Genomic DNA, 22,651 nt, shown 5'->3' on the forward strand with positions numbered 1-22,651 from the left:
GAAAGAGAGTTAGAAACATTGATGAGAGAGAAACATCGATCAGCTTCCTCCTGCACACATCCTCCTGGGGATGTCCTAGCAACCAAGGTACATGCCCTTGAATGGAATCTAACATGGGATCCTTGAGTCCGCAGACTGATGCTCTATTCACTGAGCCAAACCAGTTAGGGCACCAGAGAGCTATTTTTAAAAAGAGAGTTCCCCTGTTCTTGGGGAAAGTAGGTACCATACCACCTTAGACCATGTTACCTGGAAAAATAGTTTCAAAATCCTATGCACACCCTAGTTGCAACAAGGTCTCTCAGCATAATAGAGCTAATAAAGAACAGACATGGATTCAAATCCAATACCGAGTTCTTTTTATTGAGGAGCTTTCTCTTAAAGAATATAAATATCTCTTTATGTTGTGTTCTTCCTGTGAACATTTTTCTATTAACTTCTTCTTTATTTCCTGTGTTTAGTGTGACAAGTACAAGAATGGAGTTATTGATGGGCCTGCGTGTAATAGCCTTTGTGTAACAGAAACTCTTTACTTTGGAAAATGTTTATCTACCAAGCCCAGCAATCAGGTATGGACATTATGAATAAACATTACAGATGGCACACTCCAATTTTGCCTGAAACTAAAGGGTTATTAAAAGAATGACTGAATCAGAGCTTTAGGACATTTTATATATTCCAATTTTCTCTGCTTTGATTCACTCATCCCACAGATGTTTATTAATCCCCTGTTCCCAGTGTATTCCAGGCACTATGTTGGTTACTAGGACTACAACAGCGATTGAGATAGGTAGGATCACTTCCTTTTGGATCTTACATAATCCCAGAGGGGTGGGGAGTATAAATAGTTGGTAGATTAATAGGTAATTACAGGATGTGGTGTGTTTTATAAGGATACACACAGGGCCGACTGGTGGAGAATGCAGGGGGCGGGGTGTGCTTTGGAGGAGGTGATCAGAGAGACCTTTCTAACACTTGAGCTCATACCTGAATGAAAAATTAAACCACAGGCATAGGCGAAGGACAGGATGTGCTAAGCCACAAAAGAAGCACTATGACTAACTGATAAACATGCTGAAAAAACTCTCTACCTCACTTACCATCAAAGAAATATAAATTAGAACAGTAGAATTCTATTAGGCTGGAAGAAACTATAACAAACACCAACACTGGTTACCCTTGGGCAGAGGAATATTACATGATTTTTAAGGACATCTTTTCTTTATATTATTTTGTAACTTCCAATGTAAATTTCTGTAATTACTCTTATAATTATAGAAATTTAAAATATATTTTAAGTTGATGCTAACAATGTTTAAGAGGATTTCTGAAGCAAAGTCTAACATTTGAATATCTACCGCATGATACGAACTGTTTAAGACTTTGGGTGAGACCTTGGAGAATAAGACATGTAAAGCTTCTGGCCTCCTGTGCCTTATGTTTCATGTGAGAGAAGAGGTAATAAATGAGTCAGTAAATGAACAAATAAGGTCATTTTAAGACAGTGCTAAAAGCTGTGAAGAAAAATAGGGTGATGGGCAAGAGAATGAAGAGGATCTCTTCTACAGGGGGTTAGGTAATACCAGGGTGATATCAGGCATCTAGAAGGGTTCAGGAATCTGGAGAAGGCACTGCATGTAAATTAATTGAGAGACTAGAAATATAATATAAATTTGTAATCCATGGGGGAGCCAGAGGAGGGCTTAGCTTAAGTAACCAAATTCTTTGAATCTCTGGATCCCTTGCTCTTTATTAACACAAATTGCCCTAAAGCAAAGCAGATATATATATATATATATATATATATATATATATATATATATATGAAAGGTTAAGGTTTAGTATACAATAGGCATTGTCAGATTGGGGGAACTGCCTTTGGCTGTTCAGGTGTGTGTGTTTTTTGTTTTTGTTTTTGTTTTTTTGGGTTTTTTTATTTTATTGATTTTTTACAGAGAGGAAGGGAGAGAGATAGAGGGTTAGAAACATTGATGAGAGTCATCAATCAGCTGCCTCCTGCACGCCCCCTACTGGGGATGTGCCCGAAACCAATGTACATGCCCTTGACCGGAATCGAACCTGGGACCCTTCAGTCCTCAGGCCAACACTCTATCCACTGAGCCAAACCGGTCTTGGCTGTTCAGGTGTTTAACATTAGATTAAAATGCCCTCAGCTGTCTGGCAACAGGCAATAATTTATGCAAATCTTTAGGTGAGGAAATGCTTTTTGGCCACTCAGAAGGGAATAATATGTTTCTTCAGCCCTGCTGAAGCCTCAAGGTTTCATCAGCCTTTTGATGAAACTTATCACATTTATGACCTGCTGGAATTAGCCTCCCGCAGTTAGAGAAGGCCTGTCTAAGGTGACATATGAGCTGCGACTTGAATATGTGAAGACAACTGTATGAAGATCTCTGAGAGTTCATTCGAAGCAGAACCAACAGCCAACAAAGCTGGGCATGAAACAGGAATAAAGTTGTAGGCTTAAGGAAGAGAAAGGCCAGTGTAGCTGGGATATAGGGACCCAGGGGTAAGTGGTAAAACCAGATTAGGGGAAAAGACCAGGCCAGTTCTTATGGAGTTAAACAGGCAATGGAAAGGACTTTGGATTTTATTCAAAATGAATTAGAGGATCTAAAGCAGGGGTCTTCAAACTACGGCCCGCGGGCCACATGCGGCCCACAGAGGAGTCTGATCCGGCCTGCCAGGTTTTTTGGGCAGTGAGCGCAGCCGAGGTGTTACAGTAGGAATTAGTAGTTCATATAGTCCGGCCCTCCAGCTCTCTGAGGGACTGTGATCTGGCCCCCACTTTAAAAAGTTTGAGGACCCCTGATCTAAAGCAAGGGAGTAATCTGCTTTGTTTGGATTAATGTTATTACTAATTAATTTAACTCTGTTTGTCTTTTATATATAAGCAAGAGTAGTCTGCCTGGGTGGGCTCAAATGCTGGCTTCAGCATGCTAGGTCACATAGTGGTGTTATTTTCACATCGCTGCTTCAGTTTTCCATCAGTAAATTGAGAATAATAATAGTATCCACTTTATAGTATTGTTATAAGGAATAAAATAATAAAATAAATTCATAGACTAGAGCACATAGAAAGTGCATATAATGTTAGTTTGATAAGTAGCTAGATAGTAGTGACTAATTTTGGGGTATGGGGTTAAGGAAATGAACATAGGAAAATTTTGCCTTTCATCCTTTTATGTCATTTGACTTTTTAAAAATTTATTTATAGCTATAAATGCTCGCATTAAGAAATAAGAAAGGTCTCAAATAAACAACCTAATCTACAACTTAAGGAACTAGAAAAAAACAAAACAAACAAAAAAAAAAACAGCCAAAACCGGTTTGGCTCATTCTAGCTCTCTATCTCTCTCCCTTCCTCACTATAAAAAATCAATAACAATATATATATATATATATATATATATATATATATATATATATATATATATATATATATTTTAAAAAAAACACAACTCAAAGCTAGCAAAAGGAAAGAAATAATACACATTGTAGCACAGATAAAAGAAATAGAGAATAGGGGGGAAAAATAGAAAATGTCAATGAAACCAAAAATTGGTTCTTTGAAAATATAGACAAACTTTTAGCTAGATGGTCTAAGAAAAAAAGAGGGAAAACTCAAATTGCTAAAATTAGAAATGAACTGGGGACATTATTACTGATTCTACAGGGGGGGGAAAGGATTATATGAGTACTGTGAACAATTGCACACCAACAAATTGGATAACTTAGATGAATTGGGGAAATTGCTAGAAACACAAAACTTACTAAGAAATAGAAAATCTGAATAGAACTATATGTACCCAGTAAGGAGATTGAATCAGTAACCAGAAGTCTCCTAACAAGGGACTTGTTGCTTCGCTGGTGAATTCTCTCAAACCTTTAAAGAACTATCACCAATCCACCTCAGACTTTTCTAGAAAAAAAAAAATTTGAAGAGGAAGGAATACTTTTTAACTCATTCTGAGGCCAGCATTACCCTGATACCAAAGACACTATAAGAAAATTACAGACCAATATCTCTTTCAAACACTGATGTGAAATCCTCAACAAAATCCTGGAAAACCAAATTCAGCAGTGAATTAAAAGGATCATACAGTCCTGGCTGGGTGGCTCGGGTGTTTTGAACATCGTCCCATACACCAAAAGGTTATCAGTTCAATATCTGGTCAGGACTCATACATAGTTGCAGGTTCAATTCCCAGTCCTTTGGATGCCCATGGGAGGCAACTGATTGATATTTCTCTATCTCATCTCTGATTCACCTACCTCTCCCTCCCTCTCTCTCTCTCTCTCTCTCTCTCTCTCTCTCTCTCTCTCTCTCTCTCTCTCTCTCTCTCTCAAAAAGTCAGTGAGCATATATCCTCGGGTGAGGATAAAAATAAATAACAATAATAAAGTGATCAGAGTGATCATGCATCCTGACCAAGTGGGGGTTTATTCCTGGAATGTGAGGATGTTTCAACATAGGAAAATCGATCAATGTCGTACACCATGTTAACAGAAAGAAGAAAAAAGAAAAGGATCATCTTGGTTGATGCAGAACAAGTTTTTGACAAAATTCAGTATCCTTTCATGCTAAGAATAATCAGAATAATCAGAAAATTAGGAATACAAGGCAACTACCTTAAAGTAGTAAAACCCATATGAAAACAACACCCACAGCTCAACACGTTAAGTGCCCAGCCTGTTTTGTCTTCGGGACGAAAAGTAAAGTGTCAGGCACCAGTGACTGACAGAGCGCTTAATGTGTTAATGGTGAAAGACTGAAAACTTCCTCTAAGATCAGGAACAAGATTAGGATCCCTACTTTTGCCACTTCTATTCATCAAAACACTGGAATTTCTGGCCAGTAGCCAGATCAGTTAGACAAGAAAAAGAAATAGGAGGCATCCAAATTGGAAAGGAAGAAGTAAAATGATCTCTCTTGACAGATTCTATGATCTGATGTCAAAAAAAAAAAAAAAAAACAAAAAAAAAAACCCACACAAAACACTAAAGATTTCACACACAAAAATTATTAGCACTAATAAGTGAGTTCAGCAAAGTAGCATGAAACAAAATCAACACCCAAATGTCAGTTGCATTTCTATACACTAACAATGGCCAAAGCAAAAAGAAAATTAAGGAAACCATTCTACTTACAATAACATCCAAAATACTTAGTAATTAATTTAACCAGGGAGGTAAAAGACTTGTACAATGAAAACTTCTGAAATAAAGACATAAGTAAATGGAACACATCCCATGCACATGGGTCGGAATACTAAATATTGTTAATTTGTTAATATTACCCAAGGAATCTACAAAGTCAATGCAACCCCTATCAGAGTCCCAATGACTTTGTGTTTGTTTATACTCACCTAAGGATATATATTTCCATTGATTTTTAGAGAGAGTGGAAGGGAATGGAAGGAGAGAGAAAGAAACATTGAGGTGAGAGAGACATCAATTGGTTGCTTCCTACACCCACCCTGGCCAAGGCCAGGGATCAAATCTTCAACCCAGGTACATGCCCTTGACCTGGAATCAAACCCATGATCTCTCTAACCACTGAATCACGCTGGCCAGAGCCCAATGACAATTTTTGCAGAAATAGAAAAACCCCTCCTAAAATTAATATGGCATCTCAAGGAACCCTTAATATTATAGCCAAAGCAATGTTGAAAAAAAAAAAAAAAAGTACAAGCTGGAGGACTCTCATTTGTTATTTCAAATTTTACTATAAAGCTACAGTAATCAAAACAGTGATACTGAAATGATGACCAACATATAAATCAACGGAATAAAATATAGAACTTAGAAAAAGCCCTCACATTTATAACAGGATGATTTTTGACAAGGGTGCTAAGACCATTCAATAGGAAAGGACTATCTTTTCAACAAATGGTGCTGGGGAAACTGAATATCCACCTGCAAAAGAATGAAGTTGGATCCTTAGCTAATATCATATGCAAAATTACAAAATGGATCAAAGATATAGATGTAAGATCTAAAACTATAAAACTTTTAGATGAAAACTTAGGGTAAAAACTTCATGACATTGGACTTGGCAATGATTTCTTGAGTAGGACACCAAAAGGAACAGGCAACAAAAGTAAAAATAGACAAAGTTGGCTTCACGAAAATTTTTATATTTTGTGCATCAAAAGACAGTATCAGCCCTGGCTGATTTGGCTCAGTTGATGGAGCATTGGCCTGTGGACTGAAGGGTCCTGGGTTCAGTTCCAGTCCAGGGCACATGTCGAGGTTGCAGACTTAATCCCCAATAGGGGGTATGCAGTAAGCAGCCAATCAGTGATTCTCTCTTATCATTGATGTTTCTCTCTCTCTCTCTCCCTCTCCCTTCCTCTCTGAAATCAATAAAAAATATGTTAAAAAAAAAAAGACAGTATCAGTAAAAAGGCAATCCACAAAATTAGAGAAAATTTACAAATTACAATATATACCTGATAAGGGATTAATGTCCAGAATCTGTAGAGAACTCCTAAAATACAAAAAAAAAAAACAAACAACTAGATTTAAAAATAGGCAAAGGACTTAGATAGATATTTCTCTCTCACACACACATACACACACACACACACACACACACACACAAAGACATACAAATAGCCAATAAATACATGAAAAGATGCACAGCATCACTGATCATTAGGGAAATGCAAATTAAAACCACAATTAAATACTGCCTCTTACCAATTAAGATGGCTACTATAAAAAAAAAACAAAAAAACAGCAAATTTGAACCATTGTGCACTGATGGTGGGAATGTAAAATGGTACAAGCCACTGCCTAAAACAGTGTGACAGTTCCTCAAAAATATAGAAATAGATTGACCTTATGATTCAGCAGTTCCACTTCTGGATATATATCTAAAAGGATTGAGAGCAGGGGTTATTTTAGAGATATTTCACACCATGTTCAGGTCTACATAATTCACAATAGCAAAAACATGGAAGCAACCCAAATGCTCATTGGCAGATGAATGGAAATGCAAAATATAATGTATTAGTAATAGAATATTATTCAACTTTAAAAAGGAAGAAAATCCGAACACATGCTACAATATGTACATAGTGCTAAGTGAAATAATAAACCAGTCACAAAAAGACAAATTCTGTGTGATTCCATTTATATGAGAGAGTAGTCAGAAATCATAAAGACAAAGTATAAAGGTGATGACATGGGCTAAGAATGAATTATTGTTTAATGGCATAGAGTTTCTATTTTACAAAATGAAGAGTTCTACACAGGATGATGGTGATGGTAGCACAACTTCATTAATGTATACCACGGAACTGTAAACTAAAAATGGTTAAGACGGCAAATATTATGTTTTTATAATTTTACCATAATAAAAAATGGAAAAATAAAATTGATCATGGTTGGAAAATATATATTTATGCAAACATTACTTCTGTAATTTAAAAAATTAAGAGGAAAAATATTCAGAGTATGATTTCTAATTTTCAGTTTAAAAAGGAAGTCACAGTCTCAGTATTTGTATGTGTGTGTTTTTAGAGGAGGACACTAAAAATATAGTGATAACTTTCTATTTAGCCTAAAGCCTAACTTGCCATTCTTTTTCACATAGATGTATTTAGGGATTTGGGATAATCTACCAGGGGTTGTGAAATGTCAAATGGAACAAGCACTTCATCTTGATTTTGGAACTGAATTGGAACCAAGAAAAGAAATAGTGTTATTTGATAAACCAACGAGGGGAACTACTGTACAGAAATTCAAAGAAATGGTCTACAGTCTCTTTAAAGTAAGTATATCTATTCGCATGTTGCTAGTGTGAATCAGTTCACTCTTCTCAAAGAATTGCCAGGACCTCATTCTAAACCACAAGAATGTTGCTATTCTTTGACCTGTATCAGAACTCTTGAGGGAAATAATTCAAAGAAAAGAAAAAATGTGTGAAAGATATTTACTTTAATATTATAAGCTGAAAATGTCCAGATATGAGAGGGGAGTTCTATAGTTTGACATTGTAGCTGATACATTTTGAAAAGATTAAATAAAATCAGTGCAACCTGATTTGCAAATTATTTTTTTAATTTTAAAGAAATACTGAGATTAATTAGAAGTATTAAAAGATGAAAACAATTACACTTTTAGAATTTTTTTATATTTACCACTCTTATAATCTTTTTCTCTGAGAGCTTACATTTCCAAATTATTTTATCCCAAGAAACCTTTCAGGGAAATACATTTTTACCTTCATTATTAGAATAATGTAACTTAAAATAATTACATTAATGTGATAACTACAAAAAATAATTTTCAGTTGACCCTTCTTATAATTGGATATGAGCATATTACACTGCAATTTTGCAAGTAAATGTATGAATAAGGCCAAGAATAATTACTTAGTGTCTTAGTTAACTATTTATGCAGAGTGTAAGAGGGTTATGGGACTTAGGGTGGCCATTTCTTCATAAACTTAGCCAAGTTTTATTGCATTTTCATAAAATATAGTTCTGAGTCGTTTAGCATCATAAATATTTGGATATGTTTTAAGTTCCTTATGGGGATTCAGTAGCAAAACTATTACTTAGCATGATAATCTCCATAAAGGAAGTTAGTAATTTTTTCATTTGCTAACGTCTTAATCTTTATAGGCAAAATTGGGTGACCAGGGAAACCTCTCTGAACTGGTTAATCTCATCTTGACGGTGGCTGATGGAGACAAAGACGGCCAGGTTTCCTTGGGAGAAGCAAAGTCAGCATGGGCACTTCTTCAATTAAACGAGTTTCTTCTCATGGTGATACTTCAAGATAAGGAACATACCCCCAAATTAATGGGATTCTGTGGTGATCTCTATGTAATGGAAAGTGTCGAATATACCTCTCTTTATGGAATAAGCCTTCCATGGGTCATTGAACTTTTTATTCCGTCTGGGTTCAGAAGAAGCATGGATCAGTTGTTCACACCTTCGTGGCCCAGAAAGGCTAAAATAGCCATAGGACTTCTCGAGTTTGTGGAAGATGTTTTCCACGGCCCCTATGGAAACTTCCTCATGTGCGATACTAGTGCCAAAAACCTAGGATATAATGATAAGTATGATTTGAAAATGGTGGACATGAGAAAAATTGTGCCAGAGACAAACCTGAAAGAACTTATAAAGGATCGTCACTGTGAGTCTGATTTGGACTGTGTCTATGGCACAGATTGTCGAACTAGCTGTGATCAGAGTACAATGAAGTGTACTTCAGAAGTGATACAACCGAACTTGGCAAAAGCCTGTCAGTTACTCAAAGACTACCTATTGCGTGGTGCTCCGAGTGAAATTCGTGAAGAGTTAGAAAAGCAACTTTATTCTTGTATTGCTCTCAAAGTCACAGCAAATCAAATGGAAATGGAACATTCTTTGATACTAAATAACCTAAAAACATTACTGTGGAAGAAAATTTCCTACACAAATGACTCTTAGTTCATTTGGACATTGTGACCATTGTGGGAAACTTACCACTTAGGAAAGTTTAAGCATTTTTAAAAAATGGCTTCTGATCAAAATCCCTGCCAGTACAAAGCTCATTTCCCGTTCCTAAGAAGCCATCATCTTAAAACACATGTCTATTGCTGAATGACAGGAGATCCCCCCAAATGTAATTCCTGCTTTCAGAAGTCCCGGTACATTTCCCAGTACATTCACTGTGTATCTATTTTGACTGACTTAAAATGCTGTGAAGCCTCATTCCAGACATCAACAGTGAGATTGTTTTGTAGATTTGTTAGCCAAAATACCACTGCTGGAAACATTGTTTGCATTGAAGCTGCTGTTTAAAATTTATACATAAATTTACTAATGTCTTAGCATGGTCAAGTTTGCACATTAACAGAAATGAAGACTGCAAAGCAGATAAATTAAAATGACTGATTTATAAATAGATGCTAATAGTATGTTTTGTTGTATTATGGCTTAAACCCATTTTAACTCAGATATCATACTTTATGTGGCTTCAGAGCCTGTTTTTTTGTTTTCATCCAAGGATGTTTTTAGGGAGTGGAAGACAAACTTCAAATGTGAGAAACATGATTGGTTGCCTCCTGCACACACCCCGACCTGGACCTGGGCCTGGAAAAGCCTGCAACCTAAGTAATTGCCCCTGACCAGAATGGAACCTGGGACCCAGCAGGCTGATGCTCTATCCACTGAGACCTATTGTGTTTTACTTAGCAACATGTAATTGACATGAAAATGGATGAGCTTTCCACCGAATATTCAAATGGTCCATATCTTGGTATCAGCTTGCCAACTTAAGGCCACAGACCCTCTCCAGATCCATTTATCTTAGTAAATTTGCCATGAAGGCATTAACCTGTTAACCGAGCGGGACCTATAAATACGCCAAAACAATATCGGGAACCGATAGGACGTATGAATACGTCCTTGAAATATATGTTGCGCCCTGAGAGGGACGGTATATATTTTTTGTAATCTTTTTTTAATATTTTGATTTTTTACAGAGAGGAAAGGGGAGGGTTAGAGTTAGAAATATCAATCAGCTGCCTCTTGCACACCCCCCACTGGGGATGTGCCAGCAACCAAGGTACATGCCCTTGACCGGAATTGAACCCGGGATCTTTAGGTCCGAAGACTGATGCTCTATCCACTGAGCCAAACCGGTTTCAGCTATTTTTTGTAATCTTTATCGTTTGTAAAATTTATAATCTTTTAATTCGACGTGTCCATTTTTTTTTGTCAGTATTCTTTTCTATTTTTTTTGTAATTTTGTATTTTCCTTTGTGCTTTATATAAACAAATATATATATACATATATATATATTTTATTTATTTTCATTAAGTATAAATTTAAAAAAATATGAAATTACGTCCTCCGGGCGTGACGTACTGACACGTCCTAGTGAGAATACACGCCCATTACAGGTTGCGTCATTAAAAAGGGAACTCCCCGGTTAACAGGTTAAAAGGACTCTGAAATCAGAACTTAATTTGACATTTTCAAACAAATGACCAAAGGGCTATTTTTAGAGGCACATAAATTTATTCATCAATCATTTTCTCATATAAACTAAATATATAAAAATTTGCTCCTCTCCTTTATTCAGATCTGGCCATGTACCCTTCAACATCTCCATAAAATTATCTTTTAGAGAGAAGACCCAGTATTTTCTGCTCAAAGATTTAATCTGATTCAAGTATCTTTGCTATGTGACCTTCATCGGTCAGCTTCCTTTCAAAAATTAAACCCACGGATTAACACGTTTTGATTACTTAAAAATTACATACTTTGAAGGTACCTTTCTTCCTACTAATCATCTGGTTACAATGAAAGAAATATTTCCTAGTGGAAGGCTGGTATGTTGCTTGTCAGACTTGAGAACAGAAGCCCAAACAGCAGGTGTGAGAAGATACGCAAGACATCTTTTTCTGGAAAAATCTATACTTGTTTCTTGAGGAAAAATATTGCCAATTTCAGGGTATTTCCTACAGTTTCATTAACAAGAGCTCAACACAGAAATAGCTGTTTGCTTAATATGTTTATTGTCTCTGAAAAATCATAGAAAATTGTGATTTGGTTATTAGCTCTCAGCAGCCCGTTCCTGAGCTCTGAGGAAGCTTGCTTTCTTCTGAGCTACCCGATCTTTCTTCTGGGCAAGAGACATTTTGGGACGGTTCCACCTACAAAACAAGAGAGACAGAAATGTTATCTTAAAAATACAGCTAAAGAGGACAGAGATTTGTTTTATTTGTAGTAAGATTTCCAATACAAGCACTTATTATTTTAGGCTAATTTTCCCAACCCTCAACTTGTGATACTGTCCTATTACCACACAGTGCCAAAAATCAAATAAGCAGGTGTTTATTTGATGTTTAGAATCATTACCACCAGTAACTGGTAGTCACACTGTCCTGGGATAGAATGAACCACCTCAGTAGCTTCTGAGGCTAAAACATTTCTATCACCACAATTACTTTAGCAAACCTGGTTCCCTTCACTTCTGCAACCTCATGCAGAGTTAGTGATCGAGTTTGCACTTGACTCAGTCTGAGTAAGATGAAACAAGGCAAGTTTGGAACCATTCCTAACCTCTCTTTCTTGAAAAGAAAACAGTAAGATGCATACCTCTTCTTTTTAACTTCTTTCTTAGGCTTCTTTTCATAGACTGGATTCTCTCGTATAGCAGTATGAGCTTTCTTATACATCTCCTCCATCTGAAACAAAGCAAAGCAAACAGTACTTGGTTTCATTTCCTATGCCCTAAACAATAATGTAACATACCGTAATCTATTACTTACTCTATTTTGTCTTTCTAAGCCAGATTCTCAAAAGGCACTAAACTAGGTCAGTGTCTGTATCTACTTAAACCTGGGCAAGCGCCCTGACCAGAACCGGAACAGTGACCTCCTGGCTCAGCCAAAGCTCAGCCACTGTGCAATGCAGGCCCAGCTCCACTTTTTCTCGAAGAGAAATTTCATGTATTTCTGAGGACTTCGGGTATAGTTTGTAAGTCATGCAAAGTTTAGAGCAAAATGATTTCTGTACAAACACATTTTAGGCTCATTTAAAATGCTGTCTGACCTAAATTCTCTCACTGAAGTGAGGATAGTTTATGGGGGACTTGACTACCATAGTTGGCTCGGTTGGTTGGAGCATCATCTTGTACACCAAAAAAGTTCAAGAGTCAACTGTAAATGACTTGATTCTATGCAAAACCACTCATGAAAGAGCAGATATAAAATGACTGAGTACTCATTATCAAAATACAATAAAAATTACAGCCCCATAAAGAATGTGGAGAGAACATGATTACTACACGCATTTGTGGAAACCAATGCAAAACTTTGTCACTACGTAAGACCTCAACCACCTAAATCCCTTTTGAAAGTTAATTTCTCTACCTCTTTTAGCAGTCTAATACAGTTCTCCACTGTATTTAACAAACCCATTTGATGACTTCACTTGTAATTAAAAAAAAAAAAAAAATCTAAGCAGCCCAGTTTATTTTTTTCAAAAGATTAGACGAGCAAGAAATACAACCATTTCTGTAGACAACACCATGAATTTAGGTAAAGACCACTTCTTGTTTTAGACTTGTCAGATGTCTGCATAGGACTTGATATGCACTCATAGCAAAGATACCTTCATAAATAAAATTAATGAGCAAGTGCCCTAGCTGGTTTGGCTCGGTGGATAGAGCGTCGGCCTGCAGACTAAAGGTCCCAGGTTCGATTCCGGTCAAGGGCATGTACCGTAATTGGGGGTACATCCCCAGTAGGGGGCATGCAGGAGGCAGCTGATCGATGTTTCTTATCAATGTTTCTAACTCTCTATCCCTCTCACTTCCTCTCTGTAAAAAAAAAAAAAAAATCAATAAAATATATCTAAAAAAATTTAATGAGCAAGTTGGAAAGTACATTAGACAAAGAGTGGTCCTGGATGAAGCATGAAATCGACATAGGAAACAGATACCCGAAAACAGACTGTTTGAAAAGTCTCAATTAAGTCCTATGTAACATGACCAGAGCAAGAAATGATTTACGGGAAAAAATTCTGCAGGTTGCCCTAGCCGGTTTGGATCAGTGAATAAGAGAACTGACTTGCAGACTGAAGGGTCCAACATTCAATTCAGGTCAAGGGCACATGCCTAGGTTGTAGGCTTGATCCCCACTAGGGGGTGTGCAAGAGGCAGCTGATCAATGATTCACTCTCTTCATTAATATTTCTCTCTCTTCCTCTCTAAAATAAAAATTTTTTTAATTGAAGGTCAAGTAGAATCATTAGAAGGTCAAGGAGTGAACAAGGATGGTATCAATAATAAGAGAATATACTCATGTATAAATACATGCACCTACATAGCTAATATAAAACTATCTTTTTCCTAGTTCAAAACTCAACCTAGCCCTAGCTGGTGTGCCTCAGTGGATAGAATGTCAGCCTGTGGACTGGTCCAGTATTCGATTCTGATCAAGGGCACATGCCCAGGTTGCAGGATCGATCCCCAGTATGGGGTGTGCAGGAAACAGGCAATCAACTATTATCTCATCATTGATGTTTCTCTCTCTTCCTCCCTCTCTGAAACCAATAAAAATATATTAAAAAACCAAACTCAACCTATGTGCTTAACCAGCCCTACATTGTGTAGAAAGCACACAAAGTAATCTTTTCCCAATAAAATTATATTTTAAAAATAGCCAAAGCTATATCAAAGAAAAAAAATCTAACAATTTCTTAATATAACCCACCTATTTATATATAAATCTGTATTTGTGATAGTTTTATAATACTCAGCATAATATTTTTGTTGTTGTTAATCCTCACCTAAGGATATTTTCCCCCTTGATTTTTAGAGAGAGGGAGAGAGGAAGGGAGGGAGGGGAAGAGAGAAACATCAATTTGAGAGAGAAACATCAATTAGCTGGCTCCTGCACATACCCTGAACAGGGCTGGGGATGAACCTGCAACCCAGACACATGCCTTTGAACTGGAATTGAACTCTTGACCTTTTGGTAAGACGGGCTGACCATCTTAACCATTAGCCATGCCAACCAGGGTCTAGTGTTAGTGTGATTTCTGTGTTCTATGCTTTCACTACAATTTCAAAACTGGCGCTATCATAAATTACTCCAATGCATTAATAGAGCTCTGGAGACACAATTAAGAGTGATCAATTCTCTTGCCGGGACCGGTTTGGCTCAATGGATAGAGCGTCGGCTTGGGGACTGAAGGGTCCCGGGTTCGATTCCGGTCAAGTGCATGTATCTTGGTTGCAGGCATATCCCCAATAGGGGGTGTGCAAGAGGCAGCTGATCCGATGACTCTCTCTCATCGATGTTTCCAACTCTCTATCTCTCTCCCTTCCTCTCTGTATAAAATCAATAAAATATATATATATAAAAAAAGTGATCAATTCTCCAACATTAAACTCACTTTTGCAAACATTGTTCCCTTTAATTCAGCATCACACAGAACTAATGTTAAAATCTATATACATCTCATCCTAGCCATTTTGGCTCAGTGGATACAGCATCAGTCTGGGGGTTGAAGGGTCATGGGTTTGATTCCAGTTAAGGGCACATGCCCTGGTTACAGGCTCGATGCCCACAAAGGGGTATGCAGGAGGCAGCCGATCAGTGATTCTCATTGATATTTCTCTCTCTGAAATCAATAAAAAAAATTTGTACATCTCTGTGTGTGTGCCTGAGACATTCAGAAAGTCCAGAACATAGCACTTATTTGCTATGAAGAAACCATCTTTCTTCTCCATTGTCTCAAAATGAATGAAGTTTAGTAAATAGCATCTCCTACCAGAGTGGGTAGATTCCTATGAAATCTAGAAATACAGAACAGCCAAATTCAATAAAAGCCACCACAGGCTTTAGATTAGGATACTTAAAACCTGCCATCCTCAGCATCTAAGATTCCTAAAAACATACTGACCAGTCTAGCTCATTATACTATCTTATCCTTCAGCCTACCCAGTGTTTAACATCCCAATCTCATTTTAAGCCAAGGACAGCTTATACAATTCTGTCTGTACCTACGAACATGCCCATATTAAACTCTAAACTGTTAACCTGAAATAAAACTAAATAATTATAATGTATCCATAAAAAAAAAAAAAAAACAAGCAGTAAACCTAGTTCCATAAATGAACCATACATTCATCTTTAGTTAAATTTTTTACCATGTCTGGGGTTACGTTGTTCTTTATATATTGAGAGAACTGTTTCTTGTAAGCATCTTCATCTTCTTCCATTAGATAACGCATATAATCTGCAACGTTCTGACCCATGATGTGCTTCCGATGTACTTCCGCATTGAATTCCTTGCTTTCTGAATCGTAGCCAGGGAATCGTTTGGTACTAAAATAAAGTTTTTCACATTTCAGTATATGTTGATTTAAATCTGTTCACTAGCAGGAATTTATTTTAGTAGCTGCCATCAGTCCCGTCTTGAAACAATTAATTGCATCATATGCAACCGAAGGACCAACTACTGACTGCTCAGTCAGTGGGATATCATCATTCAGCAGCTAATTTCTCAATTTCAGATTAGAAAATCATAGCATAGTACCTTTACAAACCACTAAATGAACCAAGGCATTTCACCACCATAAAGTTAGTTCTCATCATAAAAAAGGATTTCAAAACTGCTCCCCCCAAATCCTAGAATTTCTCAGTGGTGCCTCAGGGTACATGGGAGTGATTCATTCCCCGTCACACAGATGCCCTCTAACATAACTGCAGACACTCAAAAATCTCACATAAAAGCTAGTGGTTTCAACCCGAGCCCTTCCACTTACTAGTTCTAAAACCTTGGATAAATCACTTATGTCTCTTCACTTGCACAATGAGTTACCAATTCTTCCCTGTCCTGCCAGGTTCCCTTTGCAGTGCCTACCATCTAGTGGGCACACAACGAGAGCTACTGTTACTTTAACTCGGTAATCTCCACAGTCCAACCAATTAGAAACAGCATGTACTGGTATCCAAGCGATGAGGCGTTGGATACTATTTTACCTGTGAGGGATAGACAGGCCTCCATCCACAGCTCCCTTCAGGGCCCCAAAAACTTTATTTCCAGTAGTAGTTCTGGCAAGCCCTGCATCCAAATAGCAGGTGAAGGCACCAGGTTGACCATCAATGCTTTCCACGTTGTATTCATCTCCAGTCACCTCCACCTGGCCTTCATAGATCTTGTCCATGCCAAACCTATTGAGAAGCTGTTAACAAAGAAGCCAGTCTTAATACCTGTCTGAATATACTCCAACAACTGTTACAGTATCTCACGTCACAACTTTAATGACTTCTGACAAAAAAACTTCTTTTCTATCCCTTAATCCTAATCTACTTTTAAATAATAAATTTTTAAATGCTACAAAAAGAAGCTTTATTTGATTTCTGTTAACTTTATTCAATAGCTTCTTAATCTGCTACATGTCCATATTTGATTTGTGCAGCAATCAGGATATACATAACTTTGATTTTTAAAAATTTACTCAAGGCCCAGCCGGCGTGGCTCCGTGGTTGAGCATTGACCTATGAACCAGGTCACGGTTTGATTCCTGGTCAGGGAACATGCCTGGGTTGCAGGCTCAGTCCCCAGTGCAGGGCACACAGGAGGGCAGACAATCAATGATTGATTCTCTCCTCATTGATGTTTCTACCTGCTCCCTCCCTTTCTCTCTGAAATCACAAAGAATATATATGTTTTTTATTTTTAAAAAATATATTTTATTGATTTTCTTACAGAGAGGAAGGGAGAGATAAGAGAGCTAGAAACATCGACCAGCTGCCTCTTGCACATCCCCTACTGGGGATGTGCCCGCAACCAATGTACATGCCCTTGGCCGGAATCGAACCCGGGACCCCCCAGTCCGCAGACCGACGCTCTACCGCTGAGCCAAACCGGTTTCGGCACAAAAAATATATTTCAAGTAAATAAATAAATTTACTCCAGGGAGGTAATCACATTACTTCAGTCACATATGGCTACAATTCAAAGCCAAACATTAAATGTTATCATGTAGTTTTGAGGAACAGGACCCTGCGTTGTTGAAGACATCTTCTGTGGTGACTGATACATTGTTAATATGCACCACTCCTTGCTAGCACCTAGCGCCTAAAAAGCAGTGCCTTTGCACCAAGTTGCTCTCATTATAAAGACAATGTTACCCACCCCCACTCAAACATGTTTATGACCAATGAAGATGTGGATCCCCAACAATGATGCATGCTTAACAGTTCCACTGCAAAACAAGGTCAGCAACTGAGAAAAAATAAGGCAGTCACATTTTCATCTTTTCTGCATGTTGTAAGAAATGCTGCCACCCAAAGGTAAAGATGGTTAAAACAAAACAGCAAAACACACACACACACACACAGGAATGCAGCCCAAGCTTAAAACATTGCTTCTCAAAATTTAACATGCATGTAAATCACTTGAACATCCTATTACAACAAATTCTGAAGGTCTGGAGTAGTTTGCATTTTTAACGTACGCTTATGGTCAGAAGATTCCTGGTAGATCTGTCCAATAAGGTAGCCACTAAGGAACCACAAGTGGCCATTCAAATTTAAGTTAAAAATTCAGTTCATCAGTTGCACTAGAAGCATTTCAAGTGCTCAACCACATGTGGCTGCTGGCTACCACTGGCTGCCATATCCAACAGACTGCAGGAGATTCTATTGGTTTAGATACCCAACAAACAGGAAAACTGTCCCCCCAAATTATTAGAAAGGCACTGCTGTCTCAAAGCTTGTATTTATAAAAGCATCTTTCCTAATGATGCTCTTGTAAGGAGCAGCAGGGTAACACCGGGCACTCACTTGACCCAACAGCTGAGGGCATCTCATCCATGAGTAAACATCTCTTTCCAATAGAGCCAAGTGATAAGTCAATTCCAAGATACATCATCAAGTAATCCTGTACATACCCTGCGGGCCAGCAGCAGGCCAGTACAATATGCTGCAGCATAATTTGTCAGGCCAACCTTCACACCATACTTTGGGAGTTCATGAGCATAAGCTGCACAAACTATCATATCTCCTTCTATACGGGCGTAAGCGATCTATGGAAGAGAAAAACCAGGTTAGTCCAGTGCTTTTACTATTTGTCCTAAATGCCTTTGTATTCAAAGAACTTGAAGAAAAAACCTGGACACAGTTCTGCATCACTTAAAATCTTTGTTAAACTCAGTTACGTTCAACTAATTATGTCTTGGTCAACTGTATCAAATAGATTTGAGTCTAAACATGTGTGACTAAAGCTAAAATCACCACATGGACATTGAATACTGAATTGCCTTGGGAATAAATTATACTCTAGTTCTTTCCGTCTAAGTGCTGAAAAGACTTAGCTAGATTAGCTGGTGAATTAGAGGCACTTTGAAAAGTAAAACGAAGTCCTAATTTCAAACATCTTTTGAACTAAGGACATTTTAAGTCCAATAATGATCCAGACACCTAGTGTTTAGGCATGGAGGGACACACTGCCTTCACAACCACAAATCAGTGAGCCCAGAAAACAGGTGTGCTTGCCTCCTACAAAAAGGCTCCAAAAACCTCAAATGAAAAATTTCCCCACCCTAGCCGGTTTAGCTCAGTGGATGGAGCGTTGGCCTTCGAACTGAAGGGTCCCAGGTTCCATTTGGTCGGGGCACGTGCCCAGGTTGTGGGCTCGATCCCTAGTGGGGGACTTGCAGGAGGCAACCGATCCATGATTCTCTCTCATCATGGATGTTTCAATCTCTCTCTCTCCCTCTTCCTCTCTGAAATCAATTTAAAAAAAAATTTCCCCCCCCCTCGTCATCAAGTTCCAGAAAATTATCTTCTAGGAGCACACTGCCACTTTCTGGAGGTCTTTTATGTGGAAGATGTCACATGTAACAATTAAAACCTACTTCAAACAACAAGCAGGAATAAGGACAATCTTAATTAACCTTCCCAACAAACACCTCTTCAAAGAGCAGTGTAAGGCTGCACACAGTAGCAGCAAGGACGTAAAGCAGTCCATGACAAAGCCTGCCACTCTATGGGGGCTGGGATGGGCCAGAACCTTCTACTTGGTCTCAAACTTAGCCTTCCACAACACCCTCCCCTACAAAATGGCAACAGTAACAGAAATTCCTCTAATCCCCGTCCCCCAGTTAAAAAAAATAAGTGGGATTAAACTGGGTCGGGATTGCCAAAGGAGGCAGATCTTTAGCCAGTATTTTTTCAAGTACCAACTGCCCAGGCTCCAATTTAAGACCCGCAAAAAGGAAAAGAACGAACTCAATGGTTCTGGAGTGCCGGGCTCCACACGGGATGGCCAATCCCATGCACCGTGTGTTTTGATTTTTGTTCCCCAAGTACAGCTGCTCGGGCGCAGGGAGGTGGGGATGCATCTTACCTGACAGATGATATCTCTGTTGGTTACGCGAACTATCATCCTGTATTTAGGTGTGTTGTACTTATTTTTATCCTGGATCACCAAGCGTTTCCGGGCATAGTAATCAGTTTTACCCTCTGAAGAAGAAAAAAAAAATTTTTTTTTTAAAGAAAGTCTATTCCGCTGCAGAACAGATTCCTTTAACATTGTGAACAGGAATGCCTGCCCCTACCTCGCCGTCTCCTGAATTTCACTTGGTATCGCTTGAAGTAGGCCTTGTTCTTGACGACTTTCACAAACCCCTTTAAGGAAGAATATTATTAACATGTTTTAGCTTATGATACTTCTGACATCTGAGTTGTAACAAAGTAACATTTGAATTTCAAGTGAATCTGGGTAGCTGCCACTTTCGTAGAGTCCAGCCTCACACCACCCAGGGTCGGAAACCCCTTTTCCTACCTCCTCCCGTCTGTCAGGCCCGATAAGCGCCTTCTCCAAACCTCCGGACCACACCGCCCCGAAACCCTCTGTCCCCTTCCACCCCCTCCCGGGAACCCCACGAGGCAGCCGGAGCCGGGCTGGGTCCGCGCGGCCGGGCCCGCCTGCACCCGGCACCCTCCCCCAGCTCGCCCGAGGCCGCCGCAGGCCAGCTCCCCCGCCCGCCGCCCGCAGCCCGCAGCCCTCGGGGCCCCTCGGACGAGCCGGCTGCACCCCCGCAGCCCGTCCCCTAAACCCCCCGGCCCCCACCCCCTCAATCAGCCGCCTCAGCTCCTTCTCTTCGTCCGCCCATTTCCCCCCAAAGCTGGGCGGCAGCCATTAAGGCCATGCTGGGAGCGGCTGCCCGACCGGGACCGAGCTGCAATCTAACGCCATCCGACCCCTGCGCCGCGCCAGACCAACTCTAAGCTGGCACCAGGGCAAGGCGAGGGGACCTCCATCCATCTGCAGTCCCGAGACCGGGATACCCACTCACCATCCTGCGGAGGAGAGCCCCACGGCCGCGGCTTGCCACAGACCTGCAGGCCGAGCCTAACTCCGGTGGGGGAAAAGGGCCCTGCCCCTTGCGCAGGCGCAGTATGTAGCGCCGGCGACCACGCAGGCGACGTGGAGAAGAGAGGTCCTCCTGCCGGCAGGCGCGCGGCGCGCCGCCTCCTGCTGGTGGGAGGACCGCGCGGGCCTTCGCCGCGCTGCAGCAAATCCTAATGCTCCTCCTGGCTGATGATCCGACTGGGGTGGACGGTAAGCAGTAACGAAGGATTCTGTCCTAGGAAGTTGTCTCATAAACATCTATTAGCATTGTAAGCAGGAAAAAGGTTTAACAATTAAATGGAAGGAATTTTCTCTGGAGCTCTCCCCCCCGCCCCCGCCCCCGCCCCCGGCATCCCCCACCTCCCAGGAAGGACGCTACCTCTTGGACTACCCACTCGCCCCGGTCCAGAACATGCCTTAGCCCTCCATGCCTGGGTTAGGACCCCCCCCCCACACACACACACACACACACACTTTTCCTACGGCTCCTTCGTACCTGCTTCACCCCGCCCTAGATTTGTAAACATCCAGAGGATGGGGCCCTGCTCTCCAGTTCACCTTTAAATCTCCAGCCCCTAGCACGGTGCTGGCATTCAGTAAAAAGGTAAAGAGAACTACTGCTCTCTCCTTCCTGCCTCTTTACCTCTGGCGCCTTCCCTGACCTCTGGCCACCTCATTCCTTTTCCCTCCCTCCATCCTTGTGATCTAGTCAGATTAACTTTATTCTTTTATCTTTTTCTTAAATTTATTCTTTTTTTAAATATATATATTTTATTGATTTTTTTTTTTTTTTTTTTTTACAGAGAGGATGGGAAAGGGATAGAGTTAGAAGCATCGATGAGAGAGAAACATCCATCAGCTGCCTCCTGCACACCCCCTTCTGGGCATGTACCCGCAATCAAGGTGCATGCCCTTGATCGGAATCGAACTTGGGACCCTTAAGTCAGAAGGCCGACGCTGAGCCAAACCGTGAATTTATTCTTTTAAAATTAATTGTAGTAAGTCATTTTCCAGTTTTCCACAAGGAGACTGAGGAGAACCAACCAACCAAACAAACAAACAAACAAAAAACAAAAAAACACCTCAATAGAAAGTATTCCCTCACCTAACAGTATTTCAAAGGTGGTCTTTGGGCTATTGCATGGGAATTATTTGGATACTAATTAAAATGCAAGTCTATGAATATCTGCTGCCTCTACTGAATCAAACTTTAAAATAATGGCATCATAAGGGTGAATTTTTCGGGGTTTCGTACGTAGCAGAGCAGCTCCCTCGCTGCGATCTATTCAAAGTCAGCCCTTGACACAAGGGTTTGTAAAAAAGAAAAATAAATAAAAAGTAAAAATAAAAAAAAAGTTTAATTTTTTCAAAAAAATAAAAAAGAATGAATTTTAACCGTACACCCATCCTCCATGGTTTAAGCCTGCTCTTGGGAGAAGGAAATGCAAGATTTTAATCTGGCAGGAAAGAATCAGTGTGTAAACTGCTCCCTGTCAAAGCTGGGAGAAGGATCTGCCAAACAAGAACTGGAATAAATCAGAATCATGATGCCACTTACTTTGGTTTCAACTTTCACTCCTCACATAACCAGAAAAAATGTACGTTGAATCCACTCTGACCAATGTCAGCAGAGCCATCGAGGAGAAATGTTAGAACACTCCTCACAGCCACGGGAGGTGCAGGCTTTGTTGGCGGGCTTTACAATTTGCATTTATAGAAAATACTTAAAGGCCTTTACTTTGGC

General features: G+C 39.5%; 2 protein-coding genes across 4 annotated transcripts in view; one reads left to right on the forward strand and one right to left on the reverse strand.

Annotated features, from left to right (window-relative positions):
- The window catches only part of DIPK1A (divergent protein kinase domain 1A), a 107,425-nt gene extending 97,712 nt beyond the window's left edge, over positions 1 to 9,713 (forward strand). For both annotated transcript variants that reach the window (XM_084873435.1, XM_084873436.1), the window contains exons 3-5: positions 462 to 569; positions 7,625 to 7,801; positions 8,658 to 9,713. In XM_084873435.1, coding sequence (XP_084729561.1) covers positions 462 to 569; positions 7,625 to 7,801; positions 8,658 to 9,470 — 1,098 coding nt within the window. In that variant the 3' untranslated portion in view covers positions 9,471 to 9,713. The remainder of the gene's footprint in view (positions 1 to 461; positions 570 to 7,624; positions 7,802 to 8,657) is intronic.
- Positions 9,714 to 11,523: 1,810 nt separating this feature from the next.
- RPL5 (ribosomal protein L5) lies at positions 11,524 to 20,974 on the reverse strand. Of its 2 annotated transcripts, none has more exons than XM_084873438.1 (8): positions 20,852 to 20,974; positions 20,111 to 20,180; positions 19,900 to 20,015; positions 18,443 to 18,577; positions 16,527 to 16,729; positions 15,692 to 15,869; positions 12,130 to 12,218; positions 11,524 to 11,684 (listed from the first exon to the last, which is right to left on the reverse strand). In XM_084873438.1, the coding sequence occupies exons 1-8, from the start codon at positions 20,852 to 20,854 to the stop codon at positions 11,585 to 11,587; spliced, it is 894 nt and encodes a 297-aa protein (XP_084729564.1). In that variant the 5' UTR covers positions 20,855 to 20,974; the 3' UTR covers positions 11,524 to 11,584. The 2 variants fall into 2 exon arrangements, with proteins under 2 accessions (XP_084729564.1, XP_084729565.1); XM_084873439.1 differs by having other exon boundaries at positions 12,130 to 12,214; positions 15,691 to 15,869.
- Between the last annotated feature and the right edge of the window lie 1,677 nt (positions 20,975 to 22,651).

The sequence above is a fragment of the Pipistrellus hanaki genome (assembly GCF_964339955.1).
Source record: "Pipistrellus hanaki genome assembly, chromosome: 2".
Classification (NCBI taxonomy): Eukaryota; Metazoa; Chordata; class Mammalia; order Chiroptera; family Vespertilionidae; genus Pipistrellus; species Pipistrellus hanaki.